This window comes from Lepisosteus platostomus, chromosome 20, assembly GCF_059453375.1.
Source record: "Lepisosteus platostomus isolate fLepPlt1 chromosome 20, fLepPlt1.hap1, whole genome shotgun sequence".
NCBI lineage: Eukaryota > Metazoa > Chordata > Actinopteri > Semionotiformes > Lepisosteidae > Lepisosteus > Lepisosteus platostomus.
This window is the reverse complement of record NC_142630.1, coordinates 8,859,714-8,877,246: the sequence shown is the minus strand read 5'-3', so window position 1 is coordinate 8,877,246 and position 17,533 is coordinate 8,859,714. Positions and strand designations below refer to the sequence as shown.

At 36.8% G+C, this 17,533-nt stretch overlaps 1 protein-coding gene across 1 annotated transcript; it reads left to right on the top strand.

The window, feature by feature from the left end:
* The first annotated feature begins 247 nt into the window (after positions 1–247).
* LOC148644458 (cadherin-1-like) lies at positions 248–16,578 on the top strand. The gene is made up of 16 exons (XM_088614135.1): positions 248–505; positions 1,328–1,445; positions 6,778–7,019; positions 7,258–7,401; positions 8,784–8,939; positions 9,024–9,168; positions 9,413–9,585; positions 9,794–9,922; positions 10,152–10,337; positions 10,617–10,861; positions 11,232–11,374; positions 11,455–11,679; positions 13,170–13,388; positions 13,595–13,725; positions 14,180–14,329; positions 14,652–16,578. Exons 1-16 carry the CDS (start codon positions 455–457, stop codon positions 14,856–14,858), a joined length of 2,664 nt encoding a protein of 887 aa, XP_088470261.1. The 5' UTR covers positions 248–454; the 3' UTR covers positions 14,859–16,578.
* Positions 16,579–17,533: the final 955 nt, after the last annotated feature.

Genomic DNA, 17,533 nt, shown 5'->3' with positions numbered 1-17,533 from the left:
TATTGTCTTTTCATTTCTGGCAATGGGTCTTTTGAATTAATACTGAGAAATAAAATTAAGATTAAAATCAGGAAATGCGTTTAATCCGTTGTTTCCCAGAAATAAAAATGGTGACATAAATGTATGGGTGTATCCTCGTTTGTAAGAGGGGGAATTCACTGTTTGAGAACTTTATTAGCATTAGGACCCGGAGATTTACACCCTCTACCTGTTGGCAGGTGGTGATTAAAGGAGCTATGCCCATAATTGGAGCCCGGAGACGTTAAGGAAGGGATGGGCGAGGTCACCTGTACACGTCACTGTATGTTCGAAACTACCTAGGACCGAGAGTTTCGCAGTTGCAGCCTCTTTTTTGAAGGAAGCACACCTTTCCACAAGGTTGAAAGACTCTTAAGGATTTATAATCAACAGATTTGGGCTGCAAATAAGGGATTCTATACAACCTTTCAAACTGATGGGGAGTGTCAGGAGTTTACAGCTGGGAGTAATCCTTCTCTTGGTCCAGGTAAGTCTTTGTGTTTGATTGAAAACGACCAGATCCACAAAGAAATCTCGTTTGACCTAGTATAACAGTTCTTACAGCACGTAGGTTTTAAAGTATCCGATATTGTAGTTTGTATTTATGCGTTTTAGACCAATTGAAAATCCTTTCAAGGTGTTCATATAACGTAGATCAGTCGACATAAAAAATTATGAAGCCTGTAATAACTTCCTGCTGATTGCTCTGTTTTAACGCTACCTTTTAAAGCAATCCTAGAAGAGAATCTATTAATAAAAACGTTTCACCAAAAAGCCTTCAGAAAAAATATTTTGAAAGTTCTTAAAATACGGCATTACCTTTTCAGAATATTACACTGAAACTTGTACGTTCCCATTTCCTGTTTCAAATGATTTAAAGAAGTGGTGAACCGGACTCCATGTTATATACCCGTGGATCCTCTCAGACAATCTATTTATTTTTAGTGTTTTTGTAGTATTTTTGATAATTGCCAATGTGAATTTGTTTCTTAAATAAGTGTAACGGATCCCACAGTCGCCCGAAAACAGAGGCTTCTTGAGCTTGACCAAAGCGTCTAAACCCTTTCCAAAAATGGTCTAGTTTTTTTCCTTTTAATAAAACTATACTTTATTTATATAGTAGTGTCGTTTACACTAACATGAGATATTTATGAGATGTATATAATATCATATCATTATATTAGTCTCCCTGTAATTTTCCCTCTATTTTCCTACTACTTCTTGCATACAAGTCAAAACTGTATTTCGCAAGTTCGCATCCAGGTATAACAAATGTCCGCTTGAGTGTCTTCGGTTTTTGTTGTTATAGGTTTTGGCTTCAGGATCTTGTGACGAGTCTGTGCCATGCCAGCCTGGCTTCAGTTCCGACAGCTTTGTCTTCAAAGTAAATCGGGAACATTTGCCGAGGGGCCGGATATTGGGGAGAGGTGAGCAATTATATACGTGTATGATTTGGTACACATAACTATCTGCTATATATTTTATATGAAGCTTTGTTTTTCAAGCATACAATTTTCTCGTTCGTTTACGTGATTTCTCAATATCATTGTAAAACAATTTCGATGTTGTTTTCTATTGACTCGTGTTACCCGTTGTTATCCGTTTTAAATCTTTAGAACCTTCTTTAGACTTCCACGTTTTAGTGCGGGTGCTTTATAGAGACATGCTTACGTAGTGTCTTGAAAGAATTAAATTAAAAATAAGTCCCCTTTGAATAGTAGTGACAGACAAGTAATTGTGAGAAGGTTCTCCTGATCCATGAGAGCCTTTTAGACATTTCTCAGCCAAGCAGACTAGGTTTACATTTGTCCTAAACAGAACGGTGTGTTTTTTTCCAACAGAAATGTAGCTTTATATATATAGGGATGTACACTCCAACGTGGTTCCATCCTGATTATTTCAAATCAAATTCAGTGTTGTACTGCATTCACAGTAAGCAACCCTTTAGATATCTGCATCTTAACAGCTTAGTTTGGTAGCAGTTTAGTTATCTTAATTTGTAAAATTCCAGCTGTTAAGATAAAGCCTTTCACCTGTTGGCAAACAAGAAGCCCTCCCCGTTTCTTGATTGTGTTTATAGTGCTTTGTGTTGTAGACTGGAAGGATTAGTGGCAACAGATCTTTCATTTGCCATTCCTAGATGGTAAAGAAACAGATTTGCTCTGTGCTGTTTTGACTTTTTAGTCAAGGTTTGTGTTATTTTTTAGACAAAGTAAAAGGTGAGTACTATAGCTAGTATAGAAGGATGCTATAGCAGGCACTGTAAGAGTTAAAATAACCTTTCTGCTGAACTATGATCTCATGAGCTGGATATACTGAACATTCCTGTTAGTTTCACTGGGCGTGTCAGAGCAAGATCACTCTTAATCAGCTTCAGTAGAGAAACAGGTTTGTCTCCTGTGTGCAAGCAAGAAGCCATACTACTTTTTCTTATTTTTTAAAAATGTTGGATAAATCAACTCCTTTGGGAAAAGTCCCTTTATGTAGACTTATCTGTAAATTCAGTAAAGTTTAAATATCTCAACTTGACATTTAACGTTGTTTGATGCCATAGTTGCAGTTTTTTAATTTATGCTGATTACCCCCTATTTGTGGTATTGGATTGTGTTGAATAGCTTAATTCTATGATGACCCTATTTATTTTAATTTTTTTACTTTCACTTTTTCGGATGGGTTACATTCAACAACCTGATTATCTTTCTTAAATCTAGTATCAAGAAATAAAATGAACTTCAGTATCCAGTGTTGAATTGATTTAATCTTAGTAGTATCCTCAGTGTTTATTCCAAAAATACCTGATGGTTCCCTTTAGGTAATGCACATACTTGGCTTTATGGCTTTATGGGGTCTGTGCAGATCAGACCTTTGTACTTGGTAAATAAATAACTCCAAGAGGAAGTGTTGGACTCAATAGTGACAGTTTGGTTTCACATTTCAGACATCTTGTTGTGCCATTAATATAACTGATGTTTTTTTCATGTGATAATGCTAATATTTGTATAGAACATAAGTGGTTACAAAGGAGAAAAAATCCTGTTTGGTTTTTAATAAGTAATTGGTTCAAAAGACTAAGCTTGAAAAAATGCAATCGAATAATCTGTTTTTGAGAAATACAGCAAGTTGATATAGACTTGAATTATTTTCCTTAAGTCTTAGACCTGCTTCTCTGACCTGTACACAAATTAAGCCATTGATCTTTTTGACGTTATTCCAGCATGATGGTGGCTTACTAGGGGAGAGGGGCATCATGGGTCATGAACACCAAATTTACAATACAAACATTAAAAGAAATACTGTTTGCATAAGTATTCAGACCTATAAACTCTATATTTGGTTGGTGCACCAATCATAATTATAGCTGCAAATGTTAAGCAAGTCTCCATCAACTTCATTGACATTGACTTCAGGACCTTTTTCTGTTCTTAAGCCACTCTGGTATAGCTTTAGCTGTGTGCTTTAGGTCATTGACCTGCTAAAAGGTACCAAAAAAGCTAGTTTTGTGGAGTGTTCTGGATATTGACTGCATGATCCCTCTTGGCCTCACCAGTGTCCTCTCTGCTCTGCTGCTTACTTTGTTGGAATGGCCTGATCTAGGCAGAGTCTGGGTCCAATTTCTTGAAGAATGAGTAGAATTACCTAAATTTTCATACCCTTCTGATCTGTGCTTTTTTTATTATTTTAGAGAACAAAGCCATTTTACATATAAACCATCATTATTCAGCCTTACATCACAGGCAAAAAGTCCTGTTTGTTCCCCTAGTATTTTACAGTTATATAACTTTTTACTTATTTAACTTTTTCTGTGCTTTTCAACGACTTTATCCCTGATGTGCTTTGAATGAAATTTGCTTGAAATTCACTACCGGACCATTGTACTGTAGGCGTGTGGCCAGTACAGTAATATTTTGCACCTAAATTTCGGTTTGCCACAGAAAAGGGTTTGAGTGCTTCCACAATTATGAACTTATTTTTTTCATGTGTATTTACTTTTTAATGTGTAAAGCAGGTTTAATAAAAATATTACAATTCAAAATAAAAGGAAACTTTAAAACAACATATTAAAACTGTAAGCATCTGATTTCTTATTCATGTCAGTGTAGTTTTAAATGATTTGCTAAAATATCCATAATTTATTTTCATCCTTAGAATGGATGTTTGAAGCTTCCTATAATGAAAGTAGAAAGAGAAAATTTTAACTGTATTACAACCCAATAGCTGCTTCTATAAAATTTTGGCATGGTCTCTTCGTACTTTTCAAATACCTCTGTTTTAGATGGTAAATTTTGGTTTTGAGGATGTTTCTGTGTATATGCAAGTAATATTCAATTACTCAAAACTGGATGACCATGTCTTAAGCTTCCTGTTCATGTGTGGCGCTGTAGACCTGTTGGGAGCACAGACATTGTGTGGTTGAGCTCCATTTTGCATAACCTAGGATTTAGATTCAAACCTAGGTTGAAATAGCCTAGGTTTTCCCCCCCCCCAATTTTTTTATATCTTTGTTGTTTGTGTCTCATAACATCAGTTAATCACTTAAAAAGCTATAAGGCAGCCTAGAGAGCTTTACCCTTTTTTGTTCTTGAGGTGCGTGATCCAATTGCTTACCTACCAGTGAAACAAGACTCCTAGGTTGCCATCTAGTGCCAACAGTGAGCAATGTGTGCTATGCCTTCCTGTTGCAAAGCTCTGCCATCCAGTGTTTAGAAAACTGTAATCTAAGAGCTAGAGGGTAATTTGATCCTTTCTTGGGCAAGTATGCAAGATCTCCAGTCTATAAGATGACTACGCCAGGCGTAATATTGTAAAGTGTAGGAATATATGTACACTGTTCAACTGTTCCAAAATGTATTACAAGAATACAGTATATACTTCAGTTCTATAAAACAATGAATGTGCAGTTTCATAGCATAGAATTAACCCTTATCGGATTAGCTACATATCAAAGATTAAAATGTTTTGTGACTTCTATTTTGCCATTGCTTTTTAACCGTTTAGTGTATTACTAACAAATGGGCAAATGGCTTTTAATCAACAAAATTAGCTGGTAACCAAGGAATTGTTAAGCTTTGTTCACTTTTAACCGGAATAGTTCAGCAAACTAGAGAAAGGGAACTTTAATGATTTACTCTTTAACTGTTTTTTGTAAATATTACACAAGTGAATTTAACCAAAAGATTAATTATGGTTTTGGATGATATACCATGGTAATCCTTTTGAATTTAACAGTTAAAATCAGACTGTGTAGAAATGACAGTCACTTCTCAAAATATTTTTGAGATGCTGTTTTCAGAATTCTTTTTTTCTTAACGGAAGGAGAAATTTTTTTTTAGCACTTTGGACTCTATTACCACCACAGTAAAGCAGGAATATGCTACTGCTGATGTTTTGAATGTCTTGGACAGTGAAACTTTTGAAGAGAAAGAGTCATTGTTCCTTAAAGTATGATTCCATTTCAGATTAGTTCAACTTCCGAGTGCTTTCAAAAGCCATTTGCTGCTTTTATGTAATCCACGCAAGGGCCATTATTAATTCATTGTAACTTTTACCATAAGAGGTCGTAAACAGTTTTTATGAAAGTGAATGCCAGGAGGTAAAGAAAATGCAGTAATTTATTATAAAATCTGACTTCTCATAATTGAAGATTTGGTGAACACATTTTTGTGTAGCTTGTATTGTCTTAAGGATATACTTACCCAGATGTAGTGCATTTGTGAAGTATTAATGGCGTGTAGCTTGCATTCAATCCATTGAGTTGCCAGGAACTCAGACTGGCTTTGTAAAAAGACTGGAATTGTTACCTGACCATCATATAATGAAGGTCTGAGCTAAAGCAGACAGCTAATGATTCTTAAGAGCTGTTCATTGTAACCAGCTTTGTCTTGCCTCACATTAAATTTTAATTTTTGAATGTCTTTATATGACAAAGGCAGCAGATTACTGAACGATGTTGCCATTTTGATGTAGAAAGTATTGTAAAAAATGGATAATGGGGATAATTTAAAGTGGGGTCCTATGCTTATTCATTAAATTAGAGAATAATTGTTGTTTCATTATTTCATGACATTCAAGCATGTATATGTTGGTGCAGTCCAAAAGAAGACCTCTACCTGAATACATCATTGAACATGCAATTATTAGTAAATAAAACTGGTCTTGTGGTTTTCTCAAAATTGTTATGTTGGTAAACTGTGTGGATTATAGTGTAATCTGGTTATGTGGTTAACCCTCTGTTGTACATATAATGAAAATCGTGCAAAAACTCTCACTGAACCAAAAAAATACTAGTATGTTAAAATCTGCAATGGGTGATTAATTGGATAGTTATCTTAAGCATTGGAACTGGCCCTTGATTCATTTTTGCTAATATTCTTCTGGGTTTCCCAAAGCAATAACATTGAATATTTTCCTGTTTTCTGTAACATAAATTACATAAGTGTTATTTATATGTAACCTTTGTAATTCACATTTAGTTTCCAGAACTTTCATATGCACTTATTTTTTCCCATTTTGACTTGAGTTACTGAATGTATAGATCCACTGCACCTAAACTGATTTCATTCCCTCCAATGTAGAAAATGGTAAAGATTAAAGTTGGCTCATTTCAAAGAGCATCTGTCCTTAATGCACTTAATTTCTAAAAATATTGAACACTAAGCTTCTGTTAGTCAAACCATACCTGCCTACCTGTTTGTTGTCTCCAGTTAAAGATTATGAAAGTTGCTATAGTTGGAAAAACTTATGTAATTCAACTCTCTGCAGTGATTTTTGATGACTGCTCAGGACGTAAAAGAGCACTTTATATGTCGGATGATTCCCGATTTCAAGTGGACACAGATGGAACTATAAAGGTGAAGAGAGCTGTGAATCTGCATAATGGACACAAGCGTTTTTCAGTCCATGCCTGGGATTCTAGTGGGAAAAAACTGACCACAAGAGTCACAGTGGAAAATGAGATGAGAAGCCATCACCACCACCATGAGGATAGTGTCACTCCTGGACAGGTAATTACTTCATAGCTTTTAGTGTCCCCTGATGGCTTAAAGTCATGACCATATTCTACAAATGGGGTACTTTAAATTATAGAATTGAAGTTCCTTTTGTTAACACTATACTTTTATGCTGTTCTTTTGCATCTCAATTTGAGATGCAATTTTATCAAGTATTATGTTGTTAACTAAACTTATAATCTGTAATACCACCACAAATTACACAATTTACAAAAACAAATCATTTTCACAGCCTGAATCCTCTCCAGACGTCCCAGTCCTGGTGTTTCCACAGTCCTCCACTGGAGAGCGGAAGAGACAGAAGAGAGACTGGGTCATTCCACCCATCGCTGTTTCTGAAAACAACAGAGGCAATTTCCCACAAACTCTGGTTAAGGTACATTAACATTAACTTCTTGTATTACAATTACAAATGTATAATGTAACTGAATATAATTGTATCTTATCTGTACTTTGTGTAAGTGTGATGTTTTACTCCCAGCACCCACACCCAGCTGTTATAAATCATGTGCATGGTATTTAGTGACTCTTTAATTATAATTATACTAGCCAATTAGCCTGTATCAGAATTATAGAGATCATAATAAGCCTTCAGAAAGCTTTACGTGTGACTCCAAAGTGGCTTAAATAATAAAACTACTCATGTAGACAGCAGGTTGGCCCAGATATTTCTGATTCAAGTGTGACCACCATTTCAGGCAGGTGCTGAAGGATGATTAGGGCACTCTGTGTAGTATTTGCTGGCTGATGCTTTTAGTAAAACGGTCACTCCTACTACTTGCAGGTTCCTTCCTGAATTTCCTTCATCTGAATGCAGATTCAAGCCATTTTCTGTGGCAAACCTCTGACACCTCTTTCTTAAAAGAGGTACCTTCTGCTAAGTAGGGTGTATTATGGCTAATATGGATTTATTTTGTATACAGAGAAAAGTTGAGGGTACTGTACTAGTTAATATTGGAGAAGGTTAGCAGTAAAGCTTTAGCTTTTCCTTATGTATGCCTTAGTTACTTGCTGATTTAATTTGATAATATCCACAATCATTAGGATCTGGCAGGATGGTAACATTAGTGTTCTGAAATGCTTTAGAAGTGGTATAATTATTTTTAGATGCAAACCGGATTAGTTATACTTGCCTGATGCAGAATGATATAGCTAATAAAATGGTTTATAGTAAGTTATGTTTACTATAATTAACAATAATATAAGTTATGTTGAGGAGTACTCCCAAGTGGCACAAACGGTTTAACTGCACACTTTGAGTGCAGATTGATCCCTATGGTCCGGATGATATTGATTCAAGTGTCATGTCACTAGTCAAATGTCGCCAGCATTCCTCTTGTGGACCTGTCAAACTTGGCACAGCACTGTCAGTGTAGAGTGGGTGCACAGTATAGAGTTACTGTAATAGAAAATGTCTGAGTCCTCACTATTCATACTGTTTAAGAAATCTGCAAATTTATTGCAGAGAAATGTGCAGTTCAATGCTGGGGCTTTCTTGACTACTTGCATGATGGTGGCTTCTGCTATTTGCGGGCATGTGGTACTTCAGTTTCCATCTGTTGTACAGGACGCCTAGCCCTAAAGTAAGACCACTTAAATGAAAACATTGGGAGAGTATATAGTAAAAAATGATCAATGATTCCCAGCTTAAATGTTCCAGTTCTTACTCCCTTTTTAGTCTTCTCTCTAAAGTGAGGGACAGTCAGCATGACATGTTGCTTGAAAAACAATTAGGACATTTAACTTTTTTTATTTCAGATCAAATCCAATAATGACAAAGAGGTACAAATTATATACAGCATTACTGGACCAGGAGCAGATCAGCCCCCGTTAGGGATTTTCACCATTGACAAGCACACTGGACAGATGTATGTAACCCAGCCGTTGGACAGAGAGAAGATAGACCATTATACGGTAAACTCGGTTTTTAAGTCCTTTTTAAGTTTTCCAGGTCTTCGTGTTTAATTTATGTCAGTAAACATAAATGTTTATTTCTAGCTTTTGGCTCATGCTGTTGCTGCTGGTGGGGGAACAGCAGAGGAACCTATGGAAATTATTATTAATGTTATTGATCAGAATGATAACAGTCCTGAATTTACCAAAGACACCTTTCTGGGCAATGCCACAGAAGCATCTCCACCAGGTAAGAGCTATTTTTTTTGCAATTTCATGGCTGTGTTTTAAAGGACTTTTTCTTATAGCTTTGTGTATCATCATGTTCAGTCTTCAAACCGCTCACCTCTTACATTATGCTTAAGGTATAAGATTAGACCATTTATTGCAGTTTTATTCGTTCATACTGTAGCACTGTGATACAGTGCTTATGTGCACTTTGCAGTCCTATGCATGTGAATCTTTAATTTTGTCGCTGCATTTCATATTTTAAGGTACTGCTTTCATGACCGTAACTGCAACAGACAAAGATGATCCTAGTTCAGATAATGGGATTATCAAGTACAGCATCATAAGCCAAGAACCTAAGGAGCCAAATCCCAACATGTTTATGATCAACCCTGTGAGTGGAGTGATAAGTGTTGCTTCGCCTGGACTGGACAGAGAGGTATGTTCATAATTTATCACAGTTTAAGGATTAAGGAAAATGTCTTATTTGAAGGTGGTGCTGAAACAATTTAGAAGGATAGAATTCAAGACCTTTCTGTGATCCCATGCAGGTTTCCTGAGTCCTAGTTAACGGGTTTCCTTGAAACATAAGTGAGATTATTAAAAGAATTAAATCAATCTTACAGCCTGTCTCTCTATAATTTCAGCAAAACCCTGAATATACACTGCTGATTGGAGCTTCTGATATGGATGGGGCAGGTCGGCTGACCACTGCCACTGCAGTCATCACTGTAACAGACAGTAATGACAACGCTCCACAGTTCACACAGGTTTCGGTAAGTTCTGCTTTTTGTCGTTTCTTTCCACCCCATTCAAGACTGAATACTGAAAGATGAATTGCACACAGTGTTTTAATTCCTATGCCTTGATTCACTTTTTTCATTCTGGTCAGGCCAGTATTAAGCATCATTAAGGCCAGTATTAATTTCATTGTGTTGTAAATAAAATAGGATGTTTTCTAGTTCCGTGGATCAAATGTAATATCAATTTTTTTTAATTCTGCAGTATACTGTTACTGTGCCTGAAAACAAAGTAGACTTTGAGGTGGTGAAACTACCAGTGACCGATAAGGATGAACCACACACACCAGCCTGGAACACCAGGTATACAATCGTCAAAGGGAATGAAGGAGGGTTCTTCAATGTCAGCACTGGGCCTGGCAAGATGGAGGGCATTGTTAGAACTGCAAAGGTAAGATTGAGGTTCCCTGAAGTTAGATTAAATGCTAATAAAGATATACATTTGTGTAGAGAAACGATTATTTTAATGGTAAGACTTTGTAATTTAGTAAGTTCTTAAATGTAGATTTAGGTTTTGTAATGGCATTTTGTACTTGAAGTCACTGCTTCAGAAGACGGAACTACCAGGTGCTTTTTTTTCCCTGAGTGACACCATTATAGTTTAAACATCATGAAAAAGTCTAGAAATTTGTGTGGATGTGACAGATGTCTGGTTCTTATTCACTTCAAGGGTCTTGATTTTGAGAAGAACAGCAAGTACACTTTATTGATTACAGTAGAAAATGAAGTGCCCTTTGCCACTCGACTGCCAACAGCCACTGCTACTGTTGTTGTAAATGTGGAGGATGTTAATGAGGCCCCGATCTTTGATCCACCTCAAAAAACAATCCGCCGGTCAGAGAACCTTGAAATCGGAACAGAGCTGGATGTATATAAAGCTACAGATCCAGACACTGCAAGAAAGCAGGCTGTAGGGTAAGGACCTTTCTCATGCCTTTATTACAGTCAGAGAAGTTCTTGGTAGAACAACTAGGGTCTAATTTTCATGTTCACATGCTTTATTGTTATTCTAATCTCTTTGTAATGTCCTAGAACTACTGGTGAAGGTGCTATATTGATAAAGGGCACAAACTAAATCTAAGTTCAAGGTGTACATATAAAGGTACAGTGATGCCATGTATGACTTGATGTAGAAATGTGTGATTAAAGTTTATTAAATATACATTGTTAGCTTTCCCAATGTTGGTTAATATTGTAATATTCAGAAGTCATTTCTATCTAGTATGAAAATTGGAGCTATGTGAAACAAGTCCTGTACAAGTCTTTTCTGTGATGTTTCCTTCAGGTATCGAATAGGAAGTGATCCTGCAGGGTGGCTAAGTGTTGCCAAAGATACAGGGCTTATCAAAGTGAGGAACACTATGGACAGAGAGTCTCCTTATGTCAAAGATGGGATGTATAAAGCTCTCATTCTGGCATTTGATGATGGTAAAACTCTTTGCTACATTCTTGATTAAACATTTTAAATTTCATTTTTCCAGATTTTTAATGTGCTATTTGTGTTACAGATCAAGTTCCTGCAACTGGCACTGGGACACTTCTTATAGAGCTCCAGGATGTTAATGACAATGCTCCAACAATTGAAGAGAGAGAGATCACCATCTGTAATGAAGAATCTAGTCCTGTACTGCTGTCCGTTACAGACAAAGATAGTCCTGAAAATGCTGATCCGTTCAGTGTGGTTCTCCAAGGGAACTCCAAGAATAATTGGACCGCTAAAATGGATGAGAAAAGTATTTTTCTTTGTGAATTCTCATTGTTCTTATAGGAGGAATTGCTTCTTTTGATTATATAATGATGGGGGAGAAAAATGCAACACCTCCTCCTCTACACTCTGGCCTACCCTTCAATGTGGAACAGGCTGAAGAGTGCCTCATATTTGAAGAGCACCTGATGTCACTGCTGATGAGTCCATCGCAGCCTCTGTCTGGCCCAAGCCAGTCAGGTGTGATGTCTAGGAGGTGTGAGCAGAGGGCCTCTGACAGGTGGCCTTGCTCTAAGGCCAGCAGCATGGAGCCTCGCTGTCCTGTCACTGATGTGGGCATTTTCTGCTGGCAGTTTCAGCAGCAGTACGGGTGGCAGATCTGAAACGATCTCTCAGGTGGACCAGTCTGATGTGTCGGTCCTGCTCTGGCGTGGTCACTCGAGGGTGACCGGATCTTGGACAGTCATCTGTCATGCCGGTCTGCTGATACCTTCTCTGCAGTTGGAACACAATGGAGCGGCTCACTCCATAGTGTCTGGCAACGCTGGCACATGACATGCCTGCCTGCAGCATGCAAGTGGCCCTCTTTTTGCTTCTGGTGACATTCGAGGCATTCTGGAATGCACAGAAAACCAAGTGTGGCCTTTTTCTTGCAGTGACCTAAGCTTCGAATTAAGGCCTTTATAAAGGTGACCTGATCAGGCTTTGTTCCACCTGAACCTCGTTGGTTAAAAGTGCACCTAAAGTTGCAATGCCTCACTGCACAAGCTGACAACTTTTTGTGAAAGGATATAATCTATATTTCTGCAATTTCCCTCACAGGATCAATAAAGTATCTATAACTAGAGGATTCTCATTCCAGAAAATGTTGCATTTCTTTTTTCCATCAGTGTATATATACAGAAAATTGTAATGTAAATGTTAAATGCTTTCTCTTTATTTTTAGTGAACAGTTCTGTGATTAATTTCACCATTGAAATAAGTTTACTGATTTTGCTGTCCATATAAGGACATTGAGAACTTGTGACACTCATGTTGATTTTCCTTCTCTTTGAAATTTGACATTTTATCAGATTTTAACTAGTGATTTTAGTATACATGGGGAGCCTTGAAACGTGGCTTTGTGATGGTTTTTGCCACTTCACAGTATAGTAGATATTTATGAAGTAGATTGCAATACTAACTTAATTTACCTAGACATTTCAAAGCAGGTTTGTTTAGGATTAAAAAAAAAAAGAGGGTAAAGTCTTCATTCTGATTGTGCTGCATTGTTATAGCAATTCAATATTTTAGCTTGATGTAATTCTTTACTGTTTCAGAATCTTGTCATACTTTTTGCAGTGTAATTGAAATTTGTTGGTATATAAGATTACCAACTTTTGGATAAGGTAGATCAGGTAATGGTAAAGGCTTACCTTCATTCTGCGTTTGCTGCCATTGCTACAGGAGTTCAGTATTTTCTTTAAAGTGTTCTAAACAATTATCTGCAACCAATTTTTTTTCTCCTCTCTTCTTTAGAAACTAGTGTTGTGTTGGAGCTTAAAACAAAGTTGGAGCAGGGTGACTACAATGTTGTCCTGCGGATCTTCGATGCTGCAAAAAACTTCCAGGATAGTACTCTTCTAGCAAAAGTCTGTAACTGTAAAGGACCAGACCCAGAATGCATGCCTGTTCGTGATGCACTGGTTTCCCTGCCTGGAATACTTGGTGTTTTGGGAGCCATTCTGGGACTGCTACGTAAGTCATATTAGGCTTTGTTTTGAGTATTTTTCTGTTGTAAAACTTGAAATGCTTTAGACCATGTAGACAAGCACATTATATTGGAGCCAGACGTCCAATGAATGGATTGCAAGCTATTCAACCTCCAGGGTTGAGTCTCGAGTCACTGAGGTGACAAAAATTGGATGTTGAGTATTGAATGCAACTCTGTCTGTAACCCACAGTTCTGATTCTGTTGCTGCTGATGTTCCTCAGAAGAAGGACCAGGGTAAAAAAAGAGCCTCTGATTCCAGAGGATGACATTCGTGACAATGTCTTCTATTACGATGAAGAAGGTGGTGGAGAGGAAGATCAGGTGGGTGTTAAGACTTTGCCAACATTTTATATCCAACATCCGAGAGAAAACTGGTCAGTGTGGCTCATTAGGTGGGTACAATATGTGTAGAGTACTGTATAGTAAGGAGCAAAGGAAACGGGTAAAGGGTTTATTCCATGTTGAAAGGAAAAGAGACAGCATTTTGGCTGTGGGGCCTTCTTTGGTTGTCAGTATAGCAAGGAGTAGGTTTTAAAATTTGAAGAGAAATCATAAAAGGGAATATTAAAAAAAAAACTGAGTCACCTTTTGATTAATCTAAACAGGAGAGCCCAAATGATTTAGTAACCTTACGTTATCTTTAAACTCAAGAATACGCAGGGATACCCTTAACTTTCAGGCAATCGGTAAAGGTTGATAAGGGAACTGTGGCATTATTGTGAATGTGGGATTGAAGCAACATTTTTGATGAATATACTTTATATTTTGTACACAGGAATATGACTTGAGCCAGCTGCACAGAGGTCTGGATAATCGTCCTGAAGTCTTCCGTAATGACGTGGTTCCAACATTTACTGGCCTACCTGCTCCTCAATACAGACCCCGGCCTGCTAACCCTGAGGAAATTGGAAACTTTATTGAGGATGTAAGTTCTGCATGGAAGCCATTGTTTCCTGTTCATGTGTAATCTCTCTATCAAACTCCTTTGTTAAAGTAGAAAGGCCTAAACTATTGATGTCTATACCCTTTACCTTTAAACTGATTTTATCATACATGCTAAATAGTTATAAAATTAATCAAATTATTCTTGCCAAAAAGAAATCGCATAATACAACAGGTAAACTGAAAGTCAAACTGCTTTAGTAGAAATTTTGAAGCAACGGGGTTGTTGTGGTAATCTCATGATCTGTACATTTTTCTGTAGTAAGAATACATCAAAATTGTCTTTTTTTCCCCAAATTCCACAGAACTTGAAGGCCGCGGACAGTGACCCTACTGCTCCCCCCTATGACTCCCTCTTGGTGTTTGATTATGAAGGAGGCGGTTCAGAAGCTGGCTCACTCAGCTCCCTCAACTCTTCCAGCTCAGGGGGCGACCAGGACTATGACTGCCTCGGTGAATGGGGCCCACGCTTCAAGAAACTGGCCGATATGTATGGTGGTGGGGAAGACTGAAGACCATTTTGCCAGTTAGCCCCAATTTGTAAACTTCCTCTTCACTACAATTCACTTGACTCGTGACCTTGAATTTGTGCACCTGTATAGTTCACTATTTTTAATTTGAGAAACTTAAATCTTCAGCTGAGTCAATCAGGGGGATGAAGAAGCTCTCCTGACTGCACTACTGCTATAAAGAGGCCATTCAGAAATATTAACTTGGTGAATTCAGAATAAGCAGATTTCAGCCTAGTGCTTGTAAATATTGCATGGACTCCTATCCTTTTTAACCCTTTTTTATGAATTTGAAAAAAGATCTTGCATTTCTGATTACTATTGAAATCTTAATATGAAAGGCATGAGAAATGGGATGTTCTTTGTACTTTAAGCAGACTGTTTTATGTATTTAAAGTCCTTTCATTTATTCTACACTAAAATTGACTTAGAACTTCTACTGTTAGAGAATAAAACAAGTTCCTTCTCTAATTTAGAGGAAATGCCTTCAACAACCAAAGAACTGCTTGTAACCAAAGGATGGAAGTTAGACAACTTCATAGTTTTTGTTTTTTAAAGGCTAGCCTTTTTTTGTTGCTTAGTTTTTTTTCATATGCATTTTAACAGAGAATGTGAAAACTGGAAAGGAAAAACAATTCAGTTATTGCTTATTTTGGGACTGTTTGAGATATACATCAAAATATTTTATTAAATAAATCCTTAAAAAAACGTGTCTTATACTTCATACCTTTTAACGAAAAGGCAACATACACCTGTTATCTTTTAGAAGGATTTCTCGAAGTCAAGCTCATGTCCTGTTTAGAATATAAAATACCGCTCCATTTGTATGTGAGGGATGCCCTTTTAGTACAATTGGCTTCCTAAGAATTGGTCCTCTTTATATTCCCCATGCAGAAGTGTATGGTGCTGTTCAGAATTGTCCTGCAATATCTGACCTTTTTAAATGATTTAGGAATATTTTATGAAAATGTAATTTAAGATGCAGTAATGTTAGTTCTAAATTGAATAATTAATCCTTGCTAGTAGTAGATTGGATTTGCACTCAATTGCAAATCAACTAATTGCAGAAATAATTAATCAACAGAACAGGCAGAGGTTTATTCACATGTTTCACCTGTGGAGCCTTTCGATACATTGTCCTTTCTTTTCAGCATGGAATAAACCTCTGCCTGTTCTTTCGCAGCCTATGCATGCCGATGCAGCTAAATATTTGAACTTATTACTGCAACTGCATACAAGTGTACAGTATTATAATACAATAATCCACTAGACCTGTTAATTGCCACATGGTGTGATGAATGAATTCAATAAAATCAGAAATGTAATTGTCAAACATGATTTTAAATTTTACAGTGCAGCTTTATTGGGATGTTCTAATTACCAATAAACTGTTGAAGTGTTAGAATCTTCACCAGGCGGTAACATTTGGACTTATTTTATTTTGAAATCTGATACATAACTGTACAAGTCTGCAGGAATCTTAATCTGCCTTAAATAAACCTTTACAAACCCAGTTACTGTAATTTTTAGTGGGACTGTCAAAACTGTATTGCCTAGGGTTAATGTCAACACCAAAGGTCTCTAAAGATGTACTGAAAAATATTTTCACTTTCAAATCTCTATATAAAACACTAGGTGGCAATGCTTCATCTTAAATGCATTTCTAAGGTTTGCCATACTTCCCTCCATCAATACTCAGTTGAAAATAAAGATTACAAATGCACGTGTTAGTTTTTGCTTTAATAATTAGCACTGGTTGCTACTTTTTTCAGTGACTTGAAGTTGTAAAGTTTGCCCCGTTATGAAGTTAATTTAATGAAGTGTGATTTTATATTTGCTTTGTGATAAATCCAAACAATTCTAGTGTATTTGATTCTTTATGAAACTGGTATAAAATGATCAGATGTGCCCCGTTTTTTTTTTCTTAGTTGATTGGTTTTCCATTTAATTGATTTCTACATATAGCAGCAATTCAGCTCATTCTATACAGTTTAAAGTGGTATCAAAGCCAACTTCCCTGGCTCAAAGACACAGAGAAATTATGCTCTTGAAGATAGTCTATGCTGAATTGTATAAATTACATCTGAACAGCATCTTAAAGCACAATCTTCATTCTCTTTAACAATTTTATCATTCTGAGATCGTACAGTATAAGATTGGAGTTTACAGAGGCAAGTAAATCTTGCTATGCGGTAGGTTTGCTGAACTCCTGTTAGGTGATGCCTATTAATAAAACTTCCGGGAATGTCAATATTGCATCTGTAGCAAACATGTGAACAATAGTTAAAAACATCATTGTTCCATCTCATAAATATCGCCAGAATACATCCGATGTTGTCTCTGACTAGCAGAAAAGCTGGTCAACATAATCATCTTTTTTTTTATTCATTACTGCAATGCCTTACTTGCGGGGCTATCTAAATCCACACTGATCAAACTTCGGTGTGTCCAGAAGTCAGCTTCTCTAACACGATCTCTAAGGACATAGGTCACCCAACCTGAGCAGATTCAAATTCAGACTGCAAACCTTCTTCAGAAAGGATTTAATTGGTGTCTGTCTGTTCACTGTACCCTCTACTGAATTTTAAGCCATCATATTTGTGTTAATTTTATCTCCAATCTTTGTTGATTGTTTTCTTCTATTTTTGTTTACTTCTTTCCCTGTAAAGTGCTAAGAT

Coding starts and splice junctions, on each gene's coding strand:
- LOC148644458 (XM_088614135.1), top strand. CDS start 455: ATGGGGAGTGTCAGGAGTTTACAGCTGGGAGTAATCCTTCTCTTGGTC. Junction 506..1,327: donor TAATCCTTCTCTTGGTCCAG/GTAAGTCTTTGT, acceptor TTGTTGTTATAG/GTTTTGGCTTCAGGATCTTG. Junction 7,020..7,257: donor ATAGTGTCACTCCTGGACAG/GTAATTACTTCA, acceptor TCATTTTCACAG/CCTGAATCCTCTCCAGACGT.